General features: G+C 36.6%; 2 protein-coding genes across 4 annotated transcripts; both read left to right on the top strand.

The window, feature by feature from the left end:
* Positions 1-599: 599 nt before the first annotated feature.
* On the top strand, positions 600-6,903 carry LOC121759331 (rab GTPase-activating protein 22-like). 2 transcript variants are annotated; one of them, XM_042154876.1, is made up of 5 exons: positions 600-956; positions 3,926-4,058; positions 4,179-4,228; positions 4,878-4,931; positions 5,529-6,903. In XM_042154876.1, the coding sequence occupies exons 1-5, from the start codon at positions 682-684 to the stop codon at positions 6,718-6,720; spliced, it is 1,704 nt and encodes a 567-aa protein (XP_042010810.1). In that variant the 5' UTR covers positions 600-681; the 3' UTR covers positions 6,721-6,903. The 2 variants fall into 2 exon arrangements, with proteins under 2 accessions (XP_042010810.1, XP_042010809.1); XM_042154875.1 differs by having other exon boundaries at positions 3,923-4,058.
* Positions 6,904-7,751: 848 nt separating this feature from the next.
* Positions 7,752-15,421, top strand: LOC121756791 (protein HLB1-like). Of its 2 annotated transcripts, XM_042152183.1 has the most exons (14): positions 7,752-8,262; positions 9,204-9,326; positions 9,731-9,800; positions 10,087-10,200; positions 10,737-10,820; positions 11,604-11,654; positions 11,874-11,903; positions 12,051-12,113; positions 12,216-12,281; positions 12,424-12,552; positions 13,325-13,360; positions 14,297-14,416; positions 14,837-15,022; positions 15,124-15,421. In XM_042152183.1, the coding sequence occupies exons 1-14, from the start codon at positions 7,880-7,882 to the stop codon at positions 15,232-15,234; spliced, it is 1,566 nt and encodes a 521-aa protein (XP_042008117.1). In that variant the 5' UTR covers positions 7,752-7,879; the 3' UTR covers positions 15,235-15,421. The 2 variants fall into 2 exon arrangements, with proteins under 2 accessions (XP_042008117.1, XP_042008119.1); XM_042152185.1 differs by lacking the exons at positions 14,297-14,416; positions 14,837-15,022; positions 15,124-15,421 and adding an exon at positions 14,190-14,282.
* Positions 15,422-16,858: the final 1,437 nt, after the last annotated feature.

Raw genomic sequence — 16,858 nt, 5'->3', positions numbered from 1 at the left:
ATAAAAAATGACATAAAAAGATATAGAATGTAAAAGACTAAGTTTGGGCTAGGAAATCAAACCGGGTACAACGCGGCCAATAATATGACACAATTTTATTTTTGAAAACAGTAAAGTAACTTTATGTCCAATTACTACACTCTAGTTAGTGACTCTACCATTTCTCCTTATTCAATTAAAATATTCAACTTTCTTTCTTCTAGTTTGATACTTGCACTTACATTTCTCTCTCTAAATAACACACTAATCAACAATTCTTAAAATTTCTTGCCGACTAAGAAATGTATCTTTTTTATCCGGGACAAAAGGTGCAATACTTTATTTTTCCTTTATCTCTAAGAGTTTACGTTCTCCACTCAATAAAAACATCATTTTCGATCACTTGCTGTGGGATGGAGGGAGTAATATTTATGATTGAGCATATTACATTTGATTTTATTTTATAGGGGTGAATATTTTATATGTATGAGTTATTAAACTTGAACTTAATTGTAGTGTGCATATTTAATTTTTTAATATACTAAATATAGTCGGTGTGAAAAATAGTAGAGTTCATAAAAAAATAAAAAGGGGAATAACTATCTCAAAATAAAAAACAAGTGGATGGAGCATCAAATTCCATGCGAAAAAGCGAAGAGGCGGTGATGAGAGAAAAGGGGCACGTTTCTTATTAGTTTGGTGATGGTGTTGAGGAGCTCGGTAATGAGAAGACGCCACAGCATAACGACGGATATTACGCAAGTGCTCGCAGCGGTGACGTCAGCTGCCGCCGCCTTCTTATTGATGCCCGAGATCTTTCTCGGCGGTGATGGTCGAAGCCGGATCTTCTTACTCGCGGAGGCCGACGGATGGGGAAACGCCCTCATTCCCTCCTCTCTCAATGTCGGAATAGCCGCTGCTGTCACGACCTTGGCCGGTATCGCGCTCGCCGCCACCCTCGTCTACTCCTCCCGTAGGTAAACACAAACACCAATCAAATCAAATCAAATCAATTATGTCTTTTCATCATCAAAACACAGAGAGTTTTTTTCTTTTGTGTATAGATTTGAATTAGACGAAGTAGACACAGATAATTAGGTAAACATAATGTTGGTACAAAAACAACCATTAATGAGAACGCTGAGGCGGAAGAGACGCACGTTTCTGGGGTCGATTAATACAACGTCGTCCGCTTCCAAGCCGTCGTCGTCATCTTCTTGTTTGTGGATTCATTTGAGATCGGTTTTGTTAATCGATGCTTCATCATCCTCCTCGCCTTCTTCGCTTGTTTCTTCCAATCGGTTAGTTTTTTTTTTGTCATTTTTCTTCAAACTTAGGATTTTGATCCTCTATTTTTTAATTCGTCGTCTAAAGATTTTTCCCCTTTCCCATTCCATTCTCTCTCCTAGCGTTCCATTCCCCATTTCTCAATTTCGAAGGCTCTTGATTATTACTCCAGTATTATAGAATAATCAAATCCCAACAATTCTTCTAAAATTTAGGTATTTGTATTTTACATGTATTGATATAGGGAATTAAAAGATATTCGGTGAAAAGGTACAAGTGGTGATCAGAAAGTTGTGAGATTTGAGACTTTATGCAATCGCTGTCTCTTATTCATCCCTTAACCGTCTCTTAAATTACTATTCATGAGCCCCACTGTATTTTTTTACTTCATCTCTTAACTAAGGGACAGAACCTGCAACTCTCCATCTCTTATCCGTCCCTTAACCGTCTCTTAAATTACTATTCATTCAATTTTATTTTTTATTTTTATTTTCAACAAATTCAATTAATAAAAACACACTTCATTAAATAAAATAAAATTACAACATAAAATTCGTAAAATTCTAAAAAAATTAAAAATCCATAATTTAATAATTTCCTCGTCCAAATTTTGCTCAAATTTGCTCCATTAGATCATCTTGGAGTTGGGCGTGGGTGGTAGAGTCAAGTGTCCTTGCCCGAATAGACAACCGTTCTTGTATAGACGGATGCACTCCACTGCGAGGCGGACTACTTGCGGTAGTGCTTCCGGGGGCTTCAGGGTCGAACCAATTTCCCGCCTCAGGTCCTTCGTCTTGGACAATCATGTTGTGCAAGATTATGCACGTATACATGATGTTGACCATACTCTCCATGAACCACGTACGAGCCGGAGCTTTGATTATGTTGAAGCGCGCTTGGAGAACCCCGAACGCCCTCTCCACATCCTTGCGAGTAGCCTCCTGCTTTTGCGCAAAAAGAGTCTGCTTTGCGTTCACAGGCCTGTTGCACGTCTTCACGAAGGTTGGCCACTTCGGGTAGATGCCGTCGGCAAGATAATACCTCATTTTATACCGCCGGTAGTTAGCGATGAAGTTGATGGCCGGCGCTTTACCATCCAAAACTTCGGCGAAGAGGTCGGATTGGTGGATCACGTTTATGTCGTTGTTTGATCCGGGGACCCCGAAGTACGCATGCCAGATCCATAGCCGGTAGTCGGCAACAAACTCGAGTATAACGGTGGGGTGGGTGCCTTTGTGGCCGCTAGTGTACGACCCCCTCCACGCCACAGGGCAATTCTTCCATTGTCAGTGCATGCAATCGACGTTGCCAAACATCCTGGGGAATCCGTGCACTTCTTCGTGAAGGTGGAGCAGAAACTGACAATCTGTCGTGCTTGGCCTCTGGAGAAATTCGTCGGTGAAGGCTGCCCGGACGCCTTTGCAGAATTGGATCAAGCACATTCTCCCAGTGCTTTCTCCAATGAGGAGGTATTCGTCGAATACATCCGTCGTTTGTCCAGTCGCAAGTTGACGGATTGCTGCAGTACATTTCTGCAGCGTCGTGTGGCTGGGACGGCCGACAACGTCGAACCTTTCTTGGAAGAACTCTTCCCGGGCTGCCAATGTATTCGCGATGTGGAGAAATAGCGGTAAATAGCGGTTTCCGCATGCGGAAACGTCGACGGAAGTAAGTATCTCCCAAACCGGGTTATCGCAGAAGTAGTCGCGGACTAACCTTGCGGCGGCTTCCTCCCGATTACGATGGATGTAAGTCCGGGAGCGTCTTTGGGGCGGCGCGGCTTCCTCCGCCTCCCGGCGTCAATCTTCTTCAAGTGATTCTTCCATTATTCGACGCATTTGCTCATATGGATCCATTAGATCGATTAACTTTGGGGGAAGAATAAAAGAGTTGATTTGAGATGAAAATTAGAGTTGAAAGAGAGATGATTTGAGAAGAATAGATGTGTGTTTATGTGTGAAATGAGGATGAAATAAGAGTATTTATAGAGTAAAAAAATAAAAATAAAAATTAAAAATAAATAAGAAAACGGTAATATTACCGTTTTTGAATTTTAAATTTTTTTTAAAAAAATGATTTATTGCGTCAGCGTGACGAAACCCACTCGCGGGACACGTTGCGGGTGGCCTTAATATCTATACCTAGAAGCTGATCAAATTCTAGGGTTAAGAGGAAAAATAAGTACTCCTTTCTTCCCATATAAATAAGTCATATGGAAACGCCACGAGTTTTAATGCGCAATTGATAAAATAAGATTGAAGGAGAAAAAGTAGTTGAATTAATGTAGGGGATGGTGGGGCCATTAAAGATGAAGTAAGAGGGGATGAAAAAAGATTTCCATAAATGAATATGGTAATTTTCTATGGGACGGATGAAAAAGGATATTGTGTTTATTTCTATAGAACGGAGGGACTATTTAGAATTTAGTTAAGAATCAAACAACGTAGCTTTTACTATACCCTTCGGTTTTTAGGATTATAATTTCTTATACTGAGTTAAGAAGTCATCAGATTTACCTTCTAGGGAAAAGTCGGGAGAATACATTTTTAGTGTGAAGAATATGTAGTTCATCTTCACCTTTTATTCGTCTGCATTCTAATTACTGTCGTATATTTCTTGCGATGGAATATTATATTTTTCGATCAACTCATTACAGCAGAAGCCATACATCTCCTTGGTCTAGAAGGAGAAGGAAACATGCTCTCTTGGCTAAACAGTGGAAGGGTTTGTTTGATGCTGATGGGAGACTTTCTGATGGAGGAGTCAAATTTCTGAAGAAAATCCGTACTGGGGTGAGTAGTACTCAGTTTAGACCAAAATTGTGTTACAACCTCAATTCAATTTTCTTAGGATAGTCCAATTTCTGCATATCATTATGTACTAACTTCACCTATTTCTTTTATTTGTTGCAGGGTGTTGAGCCTAGCATACGGATGGAGGTTTGGCCCTTCCTTCTTGGAATGTAATATTTCTCGTTAGTTGTTTTTAATTCTAGTGTAATTATCATTCAATTTGAGTAATCTGAATTGCTTTGAATTCCTTGCACTAGTAGTTATATAGGCTTTTAATCTCGCTCTCAACATGATGGATGTGATAAATTTTACTACTAGTATAAATAGCTTATGGCTATCGATGCCATAATAACACAATTTTCTATTAAAAGGTTTTGGATCTTCTTGGCCATGACATTATTTTAATATTCAGCCTACAGTTCCCACTCTTAAAGCTTATGAGTCTATTTGGTTTGGAGTCCACACTCCCTTTGGTAATGAAAAGATAAGTCTTCGGTAGCTAACACCTCAATTTCTATATCATTTTGAAAGCGTAACCTAATAAGAAATCCCACCACAACGCAAAAAAAAGAAGAAGAATACCTTGTAGGTCTATACTTGGCGATAATGAAGAAGGTGGTGAGCATGCTTATTTTTAAGAATGAACTGTCTTAAATGAACTTTTACATACCTTATTATGAAAGAATCATACATTCCCAAAAGAAATGTATATTACGGTTGCATCTTATGGTGGCATATTCTTGTATTTTTTCTGTCTTTCTCACCATGCTTATGCAAGATAATGTTATTTTTTAACTAGGTTGTTTATCATTATTATAGGTATGATGTGAACAGCTCAAAGAGTGAGAGAGATGCCATTAAAGCTAAAAAGAGGTATTTTTCACTCTCACATGGCCTTAATTAGTGTTGGTTGGACCTGGAATGGGGAAAACCTATGCAACCCACCCCAACTAAATCCAAGGGAACCAATATTGTTGTATCATTTTTCTGGGACGCTATTCCTCTTTTATAAGTACACGTCTTTCTGCAGCAGCTCTTTCACCGAGACTAGGTATATTCAAAATATTGATTAATACATGGCCTTCTTTTATTTTTTTTCATAATTTTTAGACGTCTACTTAAGATCTGCATCCTGTAGAAATCATTGATTTTAAAACATCTGCTTAAATGATTAAATGGTAAATTATGTTAAGTGATTGTATTTGCATGTCTTTTCCTCACTATGTCAAACACATGTCTACTTTCATTACATTAGGATAGCCAAAGGTTTTATGACAAAATGGATCTGCCTTGTTTTCTTAGTTTTTCTGACAAATGTACGTTCACTCAAAAACCTTTCATTATAGAGCATTTAAAATTTCATTTAAGTGTTGACAGTCTATAATATCTTGATTTGTTTCTAACCTCTGCTATACGGTATTGTTATTTTTGCTTGTAACTTATTTGTACTCTTATTTTGTGTTACCATAGGAGAGAATATGCAGAGCTACGAAAACAGTGTCGACAAATTTCCAAACGTGGTGAAAAGAGTTTTAAATTAAAGTTGGCATCTGGAAATAATAGCAACAAGGATGGGGAAGACATTAGTCAAGTTTCTGATTCTTCAAGCTTGGATGAAGCCACTAGTGTTAGACCTTCTCTATCATCAGATGTTACTAGTTCATCTATTGAGTTGCATGGAAGTAAGGAGTTAGTGGAGCAGAAAGAAAACGATGGCGAAATTACTACTGAAACAGACACGATGGATCTTGATTCCTTTGACGATCTAGAGGACATCAAACCTCTTCTCACATCAATGGATATCGAAGATGATAAAGTTTATAAACCTGTATATTCAGCTCTTGGAAATCTGACCATAAGGAAAGTTGAAGATTTTGTGACTTGGCAGAGGATCATACGCCTTGATGCTATACGTGCAAATTCTGAATGGGTCATTTATTCCCCTTGTAAAGTTTCGGTATCAGAAGAGAAAGCACACCAACTGGCAGAGAGTATTGGATTGAAGGACTATGATCATCTTGAGCCATCAAGAATTTATCACGCGGGTCGTCTCGTTGTTATCCTTGAAGCTTATGCTGTGTACGATTCCGAGATTGGTTATTGTCAGGGTATGAGCGATTTGTTGTCTCCAATCATATCCGTGATAGAGGAAGAGCACGTGGCTTTTTGGTGTTTTGTTGGTTTAATGCGGAAAGCTAGGCATAACTTCCGTCTTGACGAGGTTGGAATCAGGAGACAACTGAACATTGTATCGAAAATTATAAAATGTAAGGACTCACACCTGTACAGGCACTTGGAGAATCTTCAAGCGGAAGACTGCTTTTTTGTGTATCGAATGGTGGTAGTGTTGTTCAGAAAGGAGCTGACATTTGAGCAGACGCTTTGCCTGTGGGAAGTGATGTGGGCAGATCAAGTAGCAATTCGAGCAGGACTCATCACGCGCACATGGCGATGGCTGAGGCTAAGGGCTCCACCAACGGAGGATCTGCTGTTGTATGCAATAGCTGCTTGTGTGCTGCAAAAGAGGAGCTTGATAATCGACAACTATAGCAGCATGGAAGAAATCATGAAGGAGTGCAACAGCATGGCTGGTCATCTCGACGTCTGGAAACTCTTGGACGACGCTCATGTTTTGGTAGCCACCTTCCACAACAAGATTTAGCCCTAGAGCTTTTTGTTTTACCTATTTTTCCTCATTTTTCTTTTCATCCCCATACACAAACCACAGCTTGTATATATCAGTTTTACCTGCCCGGCTGAGGACCCCCTAGTGAAGTGGCAAGCAACGAAGTTTTTAAGATATGATGTAACATTATTATTTATAGATTATTCATATTAGCCCTAACTATTCAACTATAATATAGTATGGTTTAGGTTAACAACAAAATTTATGAAGTTGTGACTTACTTGGTACTCCCTCCGTCCGCCATTAGGAGTCCCGGTTTACCATTTTAGTTCATCCGTCATTAGGAGTCCAGGTCCACTTTTACTATAAATGGTAGGTAGATCGCACATTCAACTAACTTATTTTACTCTCATTTTATTACTCCCTCCGTCCCATAAGAATATGCACTATTTCTTTTTAGTCCATCCTACAAGAAAATACACTTTCTAATTTTGGAAATTCCTCTTTTCTCTATTGAGGTGAGACTCATTTTTCACTAACAATAATTTAACTACTCTTTCTCTCTACCTCTTTCTTACTTTACTAATTGTGCATTAAAACTCGTGCCAAACTCAAAGTGCATATTCTTATGGGACGTAGGGAGTATAAAACTAATATGCGGAGTAAAAAAATGGGTCTCACATTCCAATATTTTTTTCACCTACTTTCCTTTATTTTTCTTAAAGCACGTGCTTAACTCAAATTGGACTCTTGGACAAAGAAGTATTATTATTTGTAGATACACAAAATGACATGGGAATCAGACATAAAGCATTGGAATAATGTTTGGGGCATAAAAAAGATATTTAGAAAATGAGTAAATATTATACTACTAGTAATTATCTTTAGATTGAGAAATTTTTATGAAGTAAAAAAACCGTTAATGAGTTACATTAAAAAAACGCTGACGAAGGGTAAAATACTAGAAATGGGCCGTTAACAGGCCATGTCTAAGGACTGGGCCCATAATATTTGGTAATATAACTTAATAAAAAAGAAATGATTAACTTTGCAATCTTAGACTGAAGCAGTGAATTTCACTAAAATTAGTCGTTGCATTTGCATACTTGCATTGCAGTATTTAGAGATAGAGAGAGACAGAGACGGAGAGAGATCTCCGTTCAGTTTCCAGATCCCAATCTTTACTGCCATCACTATGTCTACCAATCCCGACCACTCCGAATTACAAAACGGATCACCCGAACCCGAACCTTCAGCTGCAACAGCTGCCGCGCCGCCGACCGACGTTCCAGATCTCCAGAAGCCTGATTCCAGCGACACTGATGGACAGCCACCTGATTCTGAGAGATCGAGAGAATTGCAGCCGGAGAATTCCGAGGTTTCGAATTCTGCGCCGGAAGGAGAAATCTCCAGCGAATTAAGTGATGTGGATTCACGCGTGGTGCACTCAAACCAAGACGTGGAGACCGATTCCAAGGCGGAAGGGAATCGGACATTTACTATGAGAGAGCTGCTCAATGAATTGAAAAATGGAGATGCGAGTGTCAACGATGGCAGAGAGTCTGGAACTCCTCACAGGTTAGTCAATTGCACTGTTAATGCTCTAGGAATGATATATTTTTCTTGTTTTTTTAAATCTTAATTATGTGCAACTGATTGTAATGTGGTCAGCTATTGGATCCAGGCCAGTTTCATTAATTTATGATGCAATGATAGTTGATGCTTGTTTATTGGCAATCTGATAAGTGCTGCATTTGTCTGTGGCTTAGATCTCTTTGAACTGATGAACTGATGTTGTAGGCAGTCATATTCTGAAATCTTTTGGTGTATTATTAAGTGATTTAAATTTGTAGAAACTCGAACCATGTATTAGTGCACCAGTGTCCGAACATAAAAGTTAGAATCCCTCACAACTAGTGCAATACTTATTTCTTTTCATAGAGAGGTCAAAGTTGAGCAACACGGACATGATTAAGTTCTGAAATCTTTTGGTGTATTTTTAAGTGATGCTTTGAATTTGAAATTAGTGGAAACTCGCACAATTGTAGTGCTTAAGTGTCCGAATATAAAAGTTAGAATCCCTCACAACTAGTGAACTGCTTATTTCTTTTCATAGACAGGTCAAAGTTGAGCACGGACATGATTAAGTTCCGAAACCCAAATAAAATGTGGGCAACTGATGTTCAATTGTATGGATAGTGTAATACTGACACTTGTGCAAGAATAATCATTGGAAGCAGTGTTAAGTAACACGATTTGGAACACAATCTCTGTTTTAAATATCTAAATCTTCATTACAAATAAAATCCAATCATACTAGAGTTGGCTACAACTGTGCAAACTTTTCAAGTTATGAATAATTAAATTTGTTAAAGCATTGACAGTGCGGTTCATTAGGCTTAGTTAAGTATCCAGTTATGTTTAAGGTGAAGGAACGTGATTACTCTAACATTGTTTTATTATTTCAACTCTATTCTGATAGATTAAAACTTTTGGTTGGATTGTTGATGTTATTACAGCCAACAAAACTCAGAACTGCATATTGAGCAGAACAATGCTGCTATGGAGTTGATTAATAGCATCACAGGTCTTGATGAGGAAGGTAGATCTCGACAAAGGATTCTTACATTTGCTGCCAGGAGGTAGAAATCTTATCTTCAGCGTATATATGATGAAACTGCAACATATATTTGTTATTTTATTTCTGTTTTTTGTTAGGGTTATAGTAATTTATAATGCCACAGTTCACCATGGGCATTTTCTAGTTTAAGTGCCATTTTTGCTATCCAACAAAGGGCTTTATTGTGCCTCTTCTTTCCTCTGGTTGTGTTACTTCACTGACATACATATGAATATTAAATCCCGGTGGAAACTTTTTGAGTGGTAACGACTAAAAACAGTTTAGACTCATTCTTATGCATTAAAAAATTAATCAGACTGAACTCATAATAGTTTTAACTGCTGTTTTCATATGCTTTCTACCTTGCCGAAGCTTCCTATATGAACATTGTGTTAGTTAATCACATCTTCTTGCATTGATTTGCAGATATGCAACTGCTTTAGAAAGGAATCCGGATGATTATGATGCATTGTACAATTGGGCCCTGGTTCTTCAGGTCTGAGTGGTAGAATGTGAATTAGATTTTTATAAATGTATTTCACTATTTTCCTTACATTTTGAACTTTACTTTGGTAACTTGAGGTTTTCTCCTGAAGCTAGTTAGTGAGCTGTGAAAGTTTTGGATGATTTTAAAAGTTAAGGGTGAACATGTTGTGCTTTACATGGCTTTTGAATGCTCAAGTTACTTTAATCAGTAACGGATGTATGCGTAGAAATTACTGCCTTGAAGTTGCATTTTTTTAACGCTGTAAAGTTCTCTGAAATTTGCACTGTGGATGCAGGAAAGTGCAGATAATGTAAGTCCAGAATCCAGTTCTCCTTCCAAGGATGCTTTGCTTGAAGAAGCATGTAGAAAGTATGAAGAGGCTACACGCCTTTGTCCCACACTTAACGATGTATGTGTCACTGCTACACTGTTATTTTTTGGTATAAGTATACTCTAATTTGTAACTTCTAAATATAATGGGAATTGGGAAACAGTACCCTGATGCTTTTGATGTTCAAGGAAAAATTGCCTTATTACTGCCCAAATCCCTTATTATGCATGCATGTATATGTTTCATCGTGAGTGTACAAGTATCTTGCAGTAATATGAATGCTTGCTTGTTTTTCACTTTTACATGAATAATATGTGTATTTAATTAGAAAAATACTTTCATGCATTATCCTCTTGGCTCTTGAAGATATATTAGTTCAATGAAAACTGATTTATAGTTTCTTTATGAGATTGAGATTACAAGTAGTTAGAAAAAACTCATTAATGCATGATGCTCTTGAAGATATATTAATTCAATGAAGACTGATTAATAGCTTCTTTACTAGATTGTAAATAGTGACACAAATTATTGCTTGTACATATATTCACTTAACAATTGAATAGTTTCTAGTATTATTTAAATGGAGATATGTGAGATTTTTCTTCCTTTGCCAGGCTTACTATAATTGGGCTATAGCAATATCTGACCGGGCTAAAATGCGTGGTCGGACAAAGGAAGCTGAGGAGTTCTGGAAACAGGTTTGTTCTATTGGCATTCCTTCTGTTTTATGAGATGAATCCTTGTGTTTATCGTAGTATCTTGGTCAATTGCTTTGTCCATTCTTTTGGTTCACTTCTAGCAACCTTTTATTTTTTGTGAACTAGAGCTGGTGACATCAAACCCCTTTGGTCCTATAAATCTATCAGTTGAAGCATTAATTTAATTGAATCCAGTTGGCAAACTTAAGAAAAAATGTAGAAGTGAAAGAGGAAGAGGAAGAAACATTATTTTGTCCCATTTTAGACTCTGTTTATATTAGTTTGGTAAGGAGTTATTGATCTTTTAACAGCTTTCTCATAGTATTGCGCATGGACATTCAAATTTATAAGTGGTGGTGCTCTGTTGATCCACAAGTGTATTAACTATGTCAACATCAGCAGTCACTCTCATTCTTAATCTAGAATGACAGATACAGATAGCACACTTTACAGTGTATGTTACTGTATCTTGCCCAGTGGAAGGTGTGAAGTTAATATCGAATAATCGAATTGAACTTTTTTGTAGAAAATTCCGATTTCTTATTTGTTGATGTGGTATTACTATTTGTTCATCTTTATGTAGTTTACTCTTTTTCTGAAAGATGACTAATCCTATCTAGTCAAATGTTCCCGGATTTAATATGTTTGGCTTTGGCACATGACTTTTAATATTTAGATTTCCTGTGTAATTCCTGTAACATGCTTAAGCACATGGCATGACTTCCATGATATTGTTAATGTATTGTATAATAACTTTGTTCCTTACTGTTCTGTTATTTGCAGGCTACAAAGAATTATGAAAAGTCTGTCCAACTCAACTGGAACAGTCCTCAGGTAGATATTTGCTATCTCTGAAAAAAGTGAATAGCCCCCTTTGTATCACAATTGTGCATCAGCTGCTGATTCTGTATCACAATTGTGCATCAGCTGCTGATCGGAGCAGTGTTCATCGATGTTTTCTTGCAAATATTTTTCAATTTCTTCCTTGTTTTAAGATCCCTCTACTATCTTGTTCTTTTCTTGATATTTACTAATGTTTACATGAATTTGCAGGCGCTTAACAACTGGGGACTTGCTCTACAGGTGTGTTTAATAGTATCTCATCTATTGAAGCCATTGTTTCCTTTCGAATTAATCTTGTAATAAGATGATAAGTTTAGCACTTCCCTTTATCCATGTACCATGTAGAGACTTACATTCTTTGTTCTTGTGCTCAAATTTATGTTTCAGGAGCTCAGTGCAATTGTTCCTGCTCGTGAGAAACAGACAATAGTCAAAACTGCTATAGGCAAGGTATGAGAGTCATAGTTCTCATTAAAGGCCCTGGACATTTAACTGAGCCCATGTTTATAAATTATTTCTACTCTGATCATCTAACACCTTATGTGTCTGCAGTTCCGTGCGGCAATACAGTTGCAGTTTGATTTCCATAGGGCAATTTACAATCTTGGAACTGTACTGGTTAGTTTGACACTTGTCTTGCTCTTTGATAATTTATTGTTGTATAACTGTAGAAGATGAATTTTGGCACTCTAGCATAAATAAGAACTGGGAATTAGAAAAAGGATGCCATGCATTGATCTTAATAAGCCAAAATTTGCAGTATGGCTTAGCAGAGGACATATCGAGAACTGGGGGACATGTGACTGCAAAGGAGGTTTCACCTGATGAATTATACAGCCAATCTGCAATATATATTGCAGCTGCACATGCATTGAAGCCTAATTACTCAGTAAGCACACTGTGTTTGATCATTATCTATTATTCTTTATATCACCCTCATACATCATACTCTTATTTTTCATATTTTATGAATTACTCTAGAGTGACTTCTCCTACATCACTGAGACAGACAACCTGAAAGTTTTGCACTGCTTAATTTTTTTTTCACCTGGTATTGTAAATAAAATTCCCATTCTTCCTATTATTTCACCTTGCAATAAATGACAGAAACTTTATAACAATTGAAACCAACATTCATTAACAAGGTTATTTCAGTAATTGATAATTAATGTTTTTTTATAGGCAAAGTCTTCTGTTATATGGGTGAGGTAAATATGGTCTCTGCCTTTGTGGAATGAATGGGGTAGATCATAGGCCACTTCGACATCTGCGATTGTATAACTTATTATCACTTGAAGTAAAATCCTGATTTTGCAATTATGTTGCTCTCTGCTCTTATTTTGTGTCATGTTATCATATATTACATTCTTACAATTAGGGGGTTAGTATTCGGTTTTCTGTTAGGTCATTTGAACCAAAAAAGTCAATTATATATATGTGATTCGGTTTTGTTCGGTTTTTAAAAATCCGAACCCTAAAAAATGAACCAATTTTCAAATTTTGGTTTGGAATTTGGATCGGTTCAATATTTGGTTTTTGGATATTTTCCTTCCCCGACTTGTTAAATCTTCCATTTTCTGTTTTTGCTAAAAATTCTTCTAGTGTTATCTGAAATCAAAATGTTGAGAGGCAACCTCATTTGTTTTATTGTTGTGGTTCAGGTTTACACTAGTGCTTTAAAGCTTGTGCGGTCTATGGTGAGTATTCATTTCTTTGACATTATACTTGTGCTTCATGCCTTATCTAGAGAATGTGAACTTATATGAAGGTTCTCTAAAAATGCTATACCAGCAGTTTGTTTATCTAGCACCCCCATACTCATGAAGATGACTGATCTCTAACTTAATTTACGTATTTAATTTGGCCGAATTGATTGTTGTATGATAAATCACACTTATGTTTGTTCAGAGATTGGAGAACATTCTCTAGACTAGAAACCCCTCACCCTTTCCACTTATCATGGCTATACTTAAAAACTGAGCTTGGATGATAAGAGATTGAAATTTGAAATTTTGACATTTGACCTTGAAAGAATGCAATTTATAAAATACTTCCAACTCCCCATAGCCACAGGGGTGGGTCCAATACCTAACAATGACACAACAAGCACTGTTAGCAACTACTTCAGCAATACTATAGCTATAACCTGCCTTGGATAGAAAGAGCTAAATATGAACAGTTCTCTAATCTACTCCCCCCCCCTTCCCTGGTTTCGTCATCCCGACTCATCCCCTTCCCAGACCTTCCATCACTTTCTTTTCACAATTTCCTAGGGCCTTAAATTGCAAGTTAAACCATTCTTTATTAAAGGCATGAATTGTACAGATGCATGAATGCAAGGCATTAAAGAACGATAATATTTACAAGTTACCAGTGAAGCTATTGAACTTCTCACATATTGTAGAAAGAGTCAATCTGCAAAGTTGGAATTCTAGTTTGGATATAGCATTTTATTTTCCCCATTTTTTCTTTGTAATGTCCTATTCATCTGTTCATATTTGCCGAACCTTCTCCTTGTTCTGGCAGCAGGAGATACTTTGCACTTCAATTTATCATCTTGGAGGTGGAGCTAGTTATACTTTGAGACATCCTTTGTCCAATTAATACATCTGAACAAATTTGTATTTTCTCAGCTTCCGTTGCCATATCTAAAGGTTGGATATCTGACAGCACCACCTGTTGGGAACCCAGTTGCACCTCACAGTGATTGGAAAAATACTCAATTTGTGCTAAATCATGAAGGGCTTCAACAGGTAGGAAAAGTCTTTGCTTATGCTTAAAAAAGAAGGATTATCACTGTTATGCTTTGTCTGAAACATATCAAGCAAGCATCAAATTCTCTCTTTAAGAATATTCATCTCGAACCATTGATATTAAGCAAATTAAGAATACAAAGTGCCCTTTTGAAGCAGTAATCGAATCATCTGATAGCTGACTATTCAAATTTCAGATAACCTTCTTTTTCTGGTGGTCTCTTCACCCTTCATGACCATTTACTTAAAAAATGTCCCAAAATTTGAAAATTTACTTATCGACCTCTTACCAGTGTTACTTGTCTGCTAAAAATTACCATGAGGTTCTTCAATCACACTATCTATCTTTCTCTTATGCTATCCTTGTCAGCATCACAATGCTACTTTTTCAAATGAAACCTAAAAAGCATTTTCTTGCAGCTTAGCAAAGCTGAAGATAGATATTCATCTCTAAGCCTTTCATCAAGATCAGTGGATTCGCCCACCAGTAAACCTGTCATCAGAATCTATGTTGCAGATATTGTTTCTGTATCGGCGTGTGCTGATCTTACGCTACCACCTGGCGCTGGCCTGTGCATTGACACAACCCACGGACCTGTTTACCTGGTAAGATACTTATGCTAATCAAGCATTTCTTCATTTTATTTACAAATTAACCTCCTGCTCTCTTCTTCTGCTTTTTGAAGTCATTTTGTTGGCCGCTGCAGGTTGCTGAATCTTGGGAATCTTTGGATGGGTGGCTCGATGCCATTCGATTAGTTTATACCATTTTTGCACGGGGTAAGAGCGATGTTTTGGCTGGTATAATAATTGCTTAATTTTGTACCTGTATATTGTGATGATATTGCAAAGTATTTTCTTGAGAGGCCTACTGTTGGTTTAAGAACCAGTGAAGGTTGTTTGTTCATGTAGGCTTTGTATATTAGCCAATTATTACTATAAACATGAGGTAGAGTTTATACTTTATATTATAGGGGCTTTGCAATCATTACCGAAACTTCTAAAGATATTGCAAATTGGATTGTCACATTTGACTTCTTCAAAAGTATTGCTCGTACGCAAGAAATACAAGGGGATGTATAGGGTTTTGCAGCTTTACAGCTCTAGCCTCTAGCCATTGAGACAAGTTTCTTATTATAAATATCCAATTGAATTTGACCAGAAAGTAGCACTCTTTCTGTCCTAATTGAGTTGATGCATTTATTTTGGATACGGAGATTTAAACTTTCTATGTTACATGGGTTAAATTGAGATTAAATAAAATAGGAGACATAAAAGAGTTTAGCAGGAGAGCAAATAAATTAAGAGTGATTTGATGTTCAGTTTTTTGTTATACCAATAAAATTTATTTTGGACAAATTGAGAATAAATAAAATAGGGGAGATAAAAGAGTTTAGTAGGAGAGCAAATAAATTAAGATTGATTTGATATTTTATTTTTTGTTATATCAATAAAGTTTATTTAGGACAATTTGAAAAGGAATAGACTCAACTTATATTTTAATACTTTCACATATAAATGAGTTTCCCCAGCAAGCTTATGTATCTCAATAATATGTAATACTAATACATGCGCAGGAATGAATTAGCTAGGACTTGAATTTATACATTTGGATATCCTTCGTATACCAATGAAGATGTTCTATTAAAAGTTCGAAATTTGTGTTTAGGCCAAATGAACAATTGGATAAGATCTTAAATTTATTGCCTTTTCAAGACTCGTTGAAGAGACTTGCTTTCTCCAGGTAAGTACCACTTGTCAACGTGGTCATTGGGTTACTCCCTCCGTCACAAGTGAGTTGATCCCTTCCTAGGACGACACATGATTTTATGTAACTTTATTTTATGTGTTAAGTAGATAGAGTAAAGTAAGAAAGAGAATAAAGTAGAGATAAAAGATGTTTTCATTTTTAGTAATGAGTCATCTTAATTGGGACAAATAAAAAAAATGAGTCATTTTCAGTAGGACGAAGGGAGTATACTCTAGAATCCACAAACAATACCCAAGAAAAGAATTTTATTAGACTCGACAAAGTATCCGAAGCACCAAATATACAAGACACAGTACGTACACAACGCGCCATAGTTGTCATTATTTCTACTGTTAGTAAATTCTACCCTTATATACTTTGAAAAATGACACCTATGTTTAGGTCAATGTTTTAAAAACCGGACCGACAAGCGAACCGGCGACGTTACTGGTTCACGGTTCAACCGGTCCAACTGGTCGAACCACCGGTCTAACCGTTTTACTGTTGCAAATATATATAAAAATATATTAAATTTAGTAAATGATTTACAATTAATAATATATCACAAAACATTAAACCTTATAGATAATTAGTGATGTATAAATATAAATAATATTAAAATTTAGTAAATATATTCATATATATATATATATATATATATATATTTAATATTAGTTAGTCTAGATAAAAAT

The sequence above is a fragment of the Salvia splendens genome, chromosome 12, assembly GCF_004379255.2.
Source record: "Salvia splendens isolate huo1 chromosome 12, SspV2, whole genome shotgun sequence".
NCBI lineage: Eukaryota > Viridiplantae > Streptophyta > Magnoliopsida > Lamiales > Lamiaceae > Salvia > Salvia splendens.
Note: the sequence above shows the minus strand (reverse complement) of the source record. Positions and strands in the feature narration are given on the sequence as shown.